This window comes from Rhinopithecus bieti, unplaced genomic scaffold, assembly GCF_001698545.2.
Source record: "Rhinopithecus bieti isolate Rb0 unplaced genomic scaffold, ASM169854v2 scaffold_45112, whole genome shotgun sequence".
In the NCBI taxonomy this organism is placed as follows: domain Eukaryota; kingdom Metazoa; phylum Chordata; class Mammalia; order Primates; family Cercopithecidae; genus Rhinopithecus; species Rhinopithecus bieti.
In genome coordinates, this window is record NW_016817996.1 from 90,567 (window position 1) to 99,670 (window position 9,104).

At 37.5% G+C, this 9,104-nt stretch overlaps 1 protein-coding gene across 1 annotated transcript in view; it reads left to right on the plus strand.

Moving 5' to 3' along the window:
- Window positions 1-9,104, plus strand: part of LOC108518259 (phosphate regulating endopeptidase X-linked) — a 156,629-nt gene that overhangs the window by 42,111 nt on the left and 105,414 nt on the right. Inside the window, 2 exon segments of the mRNA XM_017856526.1 lie at window positions 574-664; window positions 1,674-1,896. Coding sequence (XP_017712015.1) covers window positions 574-664; window positions 1,674-1,896 — 314 coding nt within the window.

The following is a 9,104-nucleotide window of genomic DNA, read 5'->3' on the forward strand; positions in this document are numbered from 1 at the left end:
TTCAGGCAATTTGGGTAGATTTTCCAATCTTGTCTCTCCATTTCCTGTCTAAAGAACTTCTTCCATGTCCACAGCATGTTTATTCAACATTGGATAAAACTTCTAATGGGAAATTTCTTCCGGGTGACCTCCCTGAGAGACTGGGCTGTGGAGAAATCTCAAGAAACACAACCCCGATGAAATTAGCTCGGTTGAGAATATTACTTGGTCCAGGAACAAGGGACAGAATTCAGTTATTTTTGATTCTTGAACAAATGAATTCTGTTTCCTTTTGTGTAGGTGGCTGAAGAAATTGACCCCTGTAGAATATCCAGTCTCAGTTGGAAATTGAACTTTTGGTTTCTTTTGAGTTAGGAGTGCCCTGGATAAGAGAATGTAAAACTGTTTTTATTTGAACCTCATGCAACTTGGAAACTGTTCTGTTGTCTGCATATCTTTGATAGATCTGTCTTTTCCAGGGTTGTCTGTCTTTATATTTAATTTTCTGGAGGTTGGAGTTGTGATTATCAAATGACTTCCAACTTGGCAGCACATGTGGGTGGATACTAATGAATCCTTTCTTAACCTTCCCAGAACTTTTGGAGAAATCGATCAGTAGAAGGCGGGACACCGAAGCCATACAGAAAGCCAAAATCCTTTATTCATCCTGCATGAATGAGAGTGAGTGATGAAGAAAACTAAATAAAATATTTACCATACCTATCCTTTAGAGTTCTATTAATGTTTTAATATACTGTTTGAGGAAGATGAGAACTACTAAGAATTCTATTAATGTTTAAAAGTGTTAAAGGAATGATTGTCAAAGACTGGATTTTGACTACTCCCATCTTAGTTAATGTTGGTACTGGCTTGGTGGAGAAAATAATCTTATTTATATGGGTTGGATTCTTTGGGTATCATTTACTCCCTGAGAAACTTAGAAAAAGTCAACAGGGCAAACTCTACTGTATCTATTCAGAAACCAGAATCCAGAAGCCAGGCCAAGTCTGGCTTGAGAAAGAGACTGGGAGGGAGTGCACCTACTAGAGCCTAGAGAAATCCAGATTCCCAGGCATGCCAGGTTCCTGTGTCAGCCTAACAGGCATCTTTGTTGGGTCCTTAGCCCTGTCTCAACACCTTGGGTCTGATTGGAATTAGAACAGATACTGGTCACTTTACCTAGTCTGCCTTCTCAAGGCCATTGCAGGAAGAAGCCAGTGCCTGTGGGAAGTGTGTCAACTGGTCTAGGATTTGGGGTATCATGTGGTGAGCTAGAAAAGAGCAATAAAAGACAGGAATCTGAAGCATCACTTCTTCTTCGTTGGGTAGTGATTGGCTTTATTGAGGCATTCCTTTAGTTAGGGTTGTACCTTAGTCCCACCAAGTATTATTCATTGACTGGGTTCCATGTAGAGAGTCCATGTTTATTGTAGTGAATATCCAGCAGTTTCACTGGTCAGCTGTCCTGGCAAGAACACTAGGTGTAGACGGTCACATTGAAGTGTGGATCGTAGGTAGTTCTGTCTCTGTGATTATGCTCATCTCACCCCACCTCTTTTACCTACTCCCTAATGGCTGAAATTTTAAGTTGGAGCCTTATGGGAATTTTGTCTTGAGAAGATGCACTTGAATTCTAGTGTGTTGATCCAGTTTGCAATTCTAACTTTCTCTTCATATCTGCTCCCTTTCAGAAGCGATTGAAAAGCAGATGCCAGGCCACTGCTACACATCCTACGGCATTCACCTTTCCGCTGGCCCGTGCTTGAATCTAATATTGGCCCTGAAGGGGTTTGGTCAGAGAGAAAGTTCAGCCTTCTGCAGACACTTGCAACGTTTCGTGGTCAATACAGCAATTCTGTGTTCATCCGTTTGTATGTGTCCCCTGATGACAAGTCATCCAATGAACATATCTTGAAGGTATGATGAGGACCCATTCATCTTCTTTGCTCAGTCCTAAATTAGCCTTTTGGGGTGCCATCCTGGAGAAAGACACTCATGCTGCCTTAGTGAAATAATAACATAAAACATTTTATTGACTAGTAGAATCTAGAATATTCCCTTCTCCCGGATTTGCAGAATGTACGCCATTACCACACAAGTTTTGTAAGCCTTTTGGAGAACTAGTGAATTAGTTTCAAGTGATCTGTGATCTGGCCCTCATATGCCTACTCAGAGCAAGTCTAAGGTTCCTAAATTCCAGTGGGAAGGGGACTACAGGTCTCCTGTTGTTAGCAGAGACTTTCTGTGCCCTGCTCTTGTCCTTGCCTCTGCATTCTCTTGACAGGAGAAAACACATGCCATGATTTTTTGTTCCTCTTTCACTAACATTTTCTTGTGCACACACCTAAATTTTAGTTATCAAATTCACTCTGAATATCTCCTCCCTCCTTTTCAAAGATGCAGCAAAACTTGTTCTGTTCCAAGTACTTGCTTGCGTTTTCTGTTGGAAGACTAACCATGTCTTCCATAAAGCAATGGGCCACATGGACATACCCTGAGGCAGATCACATTGGTAAAATCAGGAGCCTGTCCGAAAACTACCAACAGCTAAAGACTCACCAATGAAAGAGCTATGCAAGAATTCAAATAACATTTGTCAAATAGTTTTGTGCTTTGATCCTGCTGGGTTTTATTTTGTCTTACTTCCACAGTTACTTTGACTGATAATGAAAATGTTATTGCATGACTGATTTTCTCCCCAATTCTGTCCTTAGTCAAATCAGAAAATATTAATGAAATATTGATATTCAAATTTTAGACAGGTATTGCCCTCATCTCATGTATTTTAACCTTCTAAAATCCAAATCTTAAAGTTCATCTTTTGATTTAGACCAGAGATTAGCACATTTTTTGGGTAAAGGGCCAGATAATACATATTTTAGGCTTTGCGGGCCACCTAGTCTCTGTTGCAACTACTTAATTCTGCTATCGTGTCTGGGAAAGCAACTGTGGACAACAAAGGTATGGCTGTGCGGCGGGCTGGCCCATTGGCTGTAGTTTTCTCACCTCTAGGTTAGACAATGAAATTCTCAGTAAAATCTTTGGTCATTGAAAGGACTCCCCTCTACTCGGGAGGAAATTCTGAGTTTCAGAGACAATTGTGTGTCTATGTTTGGTGATGAAATGAGCCATCTTCTAATGCTATCAGGATAAGATGTGCTATGTAAGACACGATGATGATAACCCATCTGATCTCTGTACTGTGTTGAAACTAGGTTTTAAGACTATCATTATCAATTCCAGAACTATTATGATGTTCTTTCAAACACCTTAAGTGGTGTTTTGAAGTAAACTGAAGGCTGTTTTCCAAACTTGAGTTTAAGTTTATGCGTTCTACTGAGTGATAGAAGATCTTGATTCACACACTGATGAATAATTGCAAGTGGTAGCCATTTTATTATCTTTCTCACCTATTTCTGGATCTACTCAATTGAATTTATTTCTTTAAAGTTTTTATTATCAAAATGTGATACAAAATTAAAGAATAGAATAATAAACTCCCATGTATCCATCAACCCAGCTTCAACAACTCTCAACCTTCTGCTGTTATGTTTCTTTCTGCGGTTATGTTTTAATCTAGACCCCTCCTTTTTGGGGAGATGGCTAGAACGTTTTATAGCAAATCAAAAATATATCATTGCACAGTAAATACTTCAGTGCTTAGCTAGTGGAAAGGACTATTATCACAACCAAAAAGATAATCATAATTCCATAATTAACATCTAATAACTAGTTAATTTTCAATTTTTCTGATTGTCTTAAACATGTCCTTAAAAAAACAAAACAGTTGGTCTTTGATTCAATCTCCAAATAAGAATCACAGGTGAACTTAGTTGATATGTCTGTTTTACTCCACAAGGGATCCCCCTATTTTTATTTCTTAAACCACATTTATTTGTTGAAGAAACTGGAATATTTTTCCTGTAAACTGTCTTACATTCTGAATTTGACTGTTTTCAGGGTAATCTAAAAGCTGACAAAACTTCTTGTTTACAGGAGAATCACAGCTTAAAAATGCAGAATAAATAATAGGAAGCTATCTATTTAAAAAAAAAATCCCTAATGAAAGGATGGATTTGGTAATTATCATCAATGGCTGCTTAAAACTATTAGGTAAATGGTTGATTGAGAAATTAATGATAGAGCAGACCGATATCACCTGTACCCTAATATCAATGATAGCATTGCTACAAGTGGGGCAACTGGATATTGTGTGCCTCCTGGTATCAGTTGGAAGTGCACACTATCACCAGTGATGTTGTTGTGCCCCCACAATTGAGCCTCTAGTTTTAATATGAGCTTACAGAAAACATGAGGAATAGAGAAACATGGTAACCAGTTTTTAATAACTTGCCTTGTATACTTAATATTCAATTAAACTGATCCTAGAAACGCTAAAATGTCAATGATAGAATACTTTCCAAATGTAAGGAGGCACCCATGTACTTATTATTGCTCTCTTTTGCCAAGATGGCAGCTTGTTCCAAACTGGTATTTAACGTTGTTTGGCATTTGAGTGCGGCAAACGTTTGCTTAAGTTCTGTTCCTGTTTGTACCATTTTACATGACTGAATATTCACATATCTGAACTAATTGCCTTCCCTCAGATATAATATAACTATAGTCTCCCTGATGACACATTTACAAGAGTTCGAGCATGTATCTAGAGGTGGTAGGAGAAGCTTTATTCTGAGAGCTGCATGAAACCCAACGAACCTGATAACAAAAATTAGTGTACTGGTGGCTGCCAAAGTTGTAGAATTTGCAAGTGTTGCTTTTTTATTCATTTAAAAATAGTTAAAACTATAAAAGACAAAATCTAATTGGATGAACATTTGGAGCCCTCTCTTATAGGTTTTATGGAACATAGTTTGAAAACTACTGGTATAGTTAAAAAAAATAGGCTTTGGTATTTAAAAGATTGAGGTTCGCAGTTTAGCTCTGTGATTTACTTACTGAATATCCTTGTGCAAATTACTTCACCTCCCTGATCTCACTTTTCCCATGTGTACGGAAGGGTGAATTAGAATTTACTTTTAATTGTCATTGAGATTCGAAGGAATTGACTTTTGTGACAGTTTTCATGGTAGATACTGGTCCACAGTAGCACATGATACAAGGTTCAGAACCTACTTTTCAAGGATGACTGAGCAACTGGTCAGGAACATTTGGAGAATGTTTTTCTTTGACATGTGTACCCGATAGGCCTCTCAGAGCTCAAATTCAGTTGTGCAAGGAATAGGCATTTTGTTTACTCGACCTAATCTTTGACTCTGAGCTCCCACCCAACCTTTTGGTGGGAAACTGAACCTTAGTCTAGGCATTTACCTCCCCTCTTGGTGGCCCCATTTCTCAGTCTTCTCCTAGGGTACTGGGAAACTCCAATACCAGTTATCTGGTTTCTGAGAAGAAATCCACTATGGAACCATGTAGCCCCTTCAAGTGTGCCCCTCTGATGCTGAGGTCCTGCGACTCCCATTCCTTCTCAGATCCTGCCATGTTTCGGAGACACTGATCAGTTCCTCTGCTTATGAGAATCCTTGACTTCTTTTGCTGCTTGAAAGATCCTCTTTCTGCTCTGGGGGAAATCCCTCTTACCTGAACATCTCTTCTGTCAATGTCCTTAGGCTTCCTTTTCCATCAAATTCAATTTTCCTCGGTGTGCCTAGCTTTTCTAATCCCACAAACCCACAGGAATAAGAGAATGGCCTTCTGGGCAGGCACAGCACTGTGGGCATCCTTTTGGGTGAGCAGATGGTGCCTTTGGGTGAAGAGAGAGGCACCGTTTCTAAGGGGTAGATATATCCCCATGCCAAAGACATGCAATTTGGCCAGCAGGGATTGCTCCAATCTATACAACGTACTTCTGCAAAGCTCCCCTGTGGCGAAATGACACAGGGTTTGCTACAGGCTTAAATGAGATAAAGGGATTTCAAAAATACAGAAAACAATAGAAGTTAGTGACCAAAAACATTATCTTGCTACACATGTTTGGATTTATTCTATGTCAGGAGATAGTAAGTATAAGGATTTAAGGTACAATAAAAGACGTGAGTATGTGTGATCCTGAAAGAGTATTTGGAAGGCCAGGGTTGCCCCAGTGTGTATTTACTAGTTAATGAAGACAACAACTTAAAGTCATCATCTCTCAACAGCCCGCATTTTTCTGGCTCTCAGTAAAACTCGTAAAAAATAGCAAGGAGAAACTCTAAGAAAACTTGAAAAGTTTCTTTCTCTTTCCTTTTCCTTTTTTCTCAGGAACTGACAGAACCTAGAATTTTATTTTATTCTTGTTATTTTTTACTGATACATAACTACACATTTTCATGGTACATGTGATAATCTTATACATTCATAAAATCAAATCATGGTAACTGGAATATATCCAATAATGGGATTGCTGGGTCAAATGATAGTTCTGTTTTAAGTTTTTGCAGAAATCACCAAACTGCTTTCCACAGTGGCTGGACTAATTTACATTCCCACCAGCAGTGTATAAGCATTCCCTTTTCCCTACATCCATGCCAACATCTATTATTTTTTGACTTTTTAATAATAACTATTCTGACTGGTGTGAGATAATGATGTATCTCATTGTGGCTTTGATTCACGTTCCTCTACGGATAAGTGATGGTGAGCTTTTTTTCATATGCTTGTTGGCCACATGTATGTCTTCTTTTGAAAAGTGTCTGTTCATGTCCTTTGTCTACTTTTTAATGGGGTTGTTTGGTTTTTGCTTATAAATTTGTTTATGTTCCTTGTAAATTCTGGATATTAGACCTTTGTCAGCTGCATAGTTTGCAAATACTTTCTGCCATTCTGTGGGTTGTCTGTTTATTCTGTTGATAGCTTCTTTTACTGTGCAGAAGCTCTTTGATTTAATTAAGTCCCATTTGTCATTTTTTGTTTTTGTTGCAATTGCTTTTGGCGTCTTCATCATGAAATCTTGCCCAAAGCAATTTACAGATTCAATGCTATTTCTATCGAACTACCAATGACATTGTTCACATAATTAGAAAAAGGCTATTCTAAAATTCATATGGAATCAAAACAGAGCCTGAATAGCCAAAGCAATTCTAAGCAAAAAGAACAAACCTAGAGCCATCACATTACTGGATTTCAAACTATAGTATAAGGCTGTAGTAACCAAAACAGTGTGGCTGGTACAACTACAGACACATAGATCAATGGAAACAGCCCAGAAATAAAGCCGCACACCAACAACCATCTGATCTTTGATAAAGTCTACAAAAACAAGCATGAGTAAAGGACTATGGTGCCAGGATAACTGGCTAGCCTTATGCAGAAGATTGAAACTGGACCCCTTACTTTTATCACATACAGAAATCAACTCAAGATGGATTAAAGATGTAAATGTAAAACCTAAAACTGTGAAAACCCTTGAAGAAAATCGAGGAAATGCCATTCCAGACATAGGCCCTGTACTATATTTTGAAGTCAGGTAATGTGATTCCTCCAGCTTTGTTCTTTTTGCCCAGGATTGCTTTGGCTATTTGGGGTCTTTCGTGGTTCCGTATAAAATTGAGGATTTGTTTTCTCTTTTGTGAAGAATGTCAATGGTATTTTGATAGAGGTTGTGTTGAATCTGTAGATTGCTTTCAGTGGTATTGTCATTTTAACAATATTATACTAATTCATAAGCATGGAATATCCTTCCTTTCTTTGTGTCCTTTTCAACTTCTTTCATCAACATTTTATAGTTTTCTTTACATGAATCTTTTATTTCATGGGTTAAATAGATTCCTAGGTGTTTTATATTGTAAATGATATTGTTTATTGATTTCTTTTTCAGATTATTTGCTTTTGGTGTATATAAATGCTGTTGATCTTTTTTGTATGTTGATTTTGTATACTCCAACTTTACTACATTTGTTTATCAGTTCTAATAGTTTTTTGGTAGAGCCTTTAGGTTTATCCAAATATAAGATCATGTTATCTGTGGACAAGGCTAATTTGACTTCTTCCTTTCCATTTTGGACGCCCTTTATTTATTTCGCTTGCCTAATTGCTCTGGCCAGGACTTCTAATATTGTGTTGAATAAAAGTGGACAAAACAGGCATCCTTGTCTTGTTCCACATCTTAAAAGAAAGGCTTTTAATTTTTCACCATTCAGTATGATGTTGGTTATGTGTTTGTCAGATATGGCTTTTACTTTTGAGGTGTGTTCCTTTTGTACCCAGTTTGTTGAGGGTTTTGTCATGAAGGGATGTTGAATTTTACTGAATGCTTTTACAGAATGTATTAGAATGATTATGTGATTTTTGTTTTTGGTTCTGATAATGTGATGTGTTTATATTTAGTTACTTGCATTTGGATTTTCCATTTAATTTATTTTTTTTTTTTGAGATGGGATCTCACTATGCTGCCCAGGCTGGACTTGGGTTCAAGTGATCATCTAGCCTCGGCCTCCTGAGTAGCTGGTACTACAGGTGCATGCCACTGCACCCAGCATATCATGTCTATTGATTTGTGTATGTTGAACTATCCTTGCATCCCTAGATTAATCTCACTCAATCATAGTGAATGATCTTTTTCATGTATTGTTGAATTAGGTTAGCTAGTATTTTGCTGACAATTTTTGCATCTATGTTCCTAAGTCATATTGGCCGGTAGTTTTCTTTTCTCCTTGTGTCCTTGTGCAGTTTTGGTATCAGGGTAATGCTGGACTCACAGAATGAGTTTGGAAGTATTCCCTTCTCTTCAGTTTTTTTTTTTTTTTTTTGGAAGAGTTTGAATAGAATTTGTATGACTTCTTTAAATGTTTTGTAGAATTTAGTAGTGAAGACATCAAGTCCTGGGCTTTTCTTTGATGGGAGACCTTTTGTTATGGCTTCAATCTTGTTACTAGGTATCTGTTGAGGTTTTCTACTTCTTCATGGTTCAGTGTTGGTAGGTTGCATATGTCCAGGAATTTATTCATTTCTTCTAGGTGTTCCACTTTGTTGGCATATAGTTGTTCATGATAGTCTCTATAAGTCTTTGTATTTCTGTGGTCTCAGTTGTTATGTCTTCTTTTTCATTTCTGATTTAATTTATTTGTGTCTTCTCTCTTTTATTCTTAGTCTAGCTCAAGGTTTGTTGATTTTCAAAAAAAAAAAAAAAA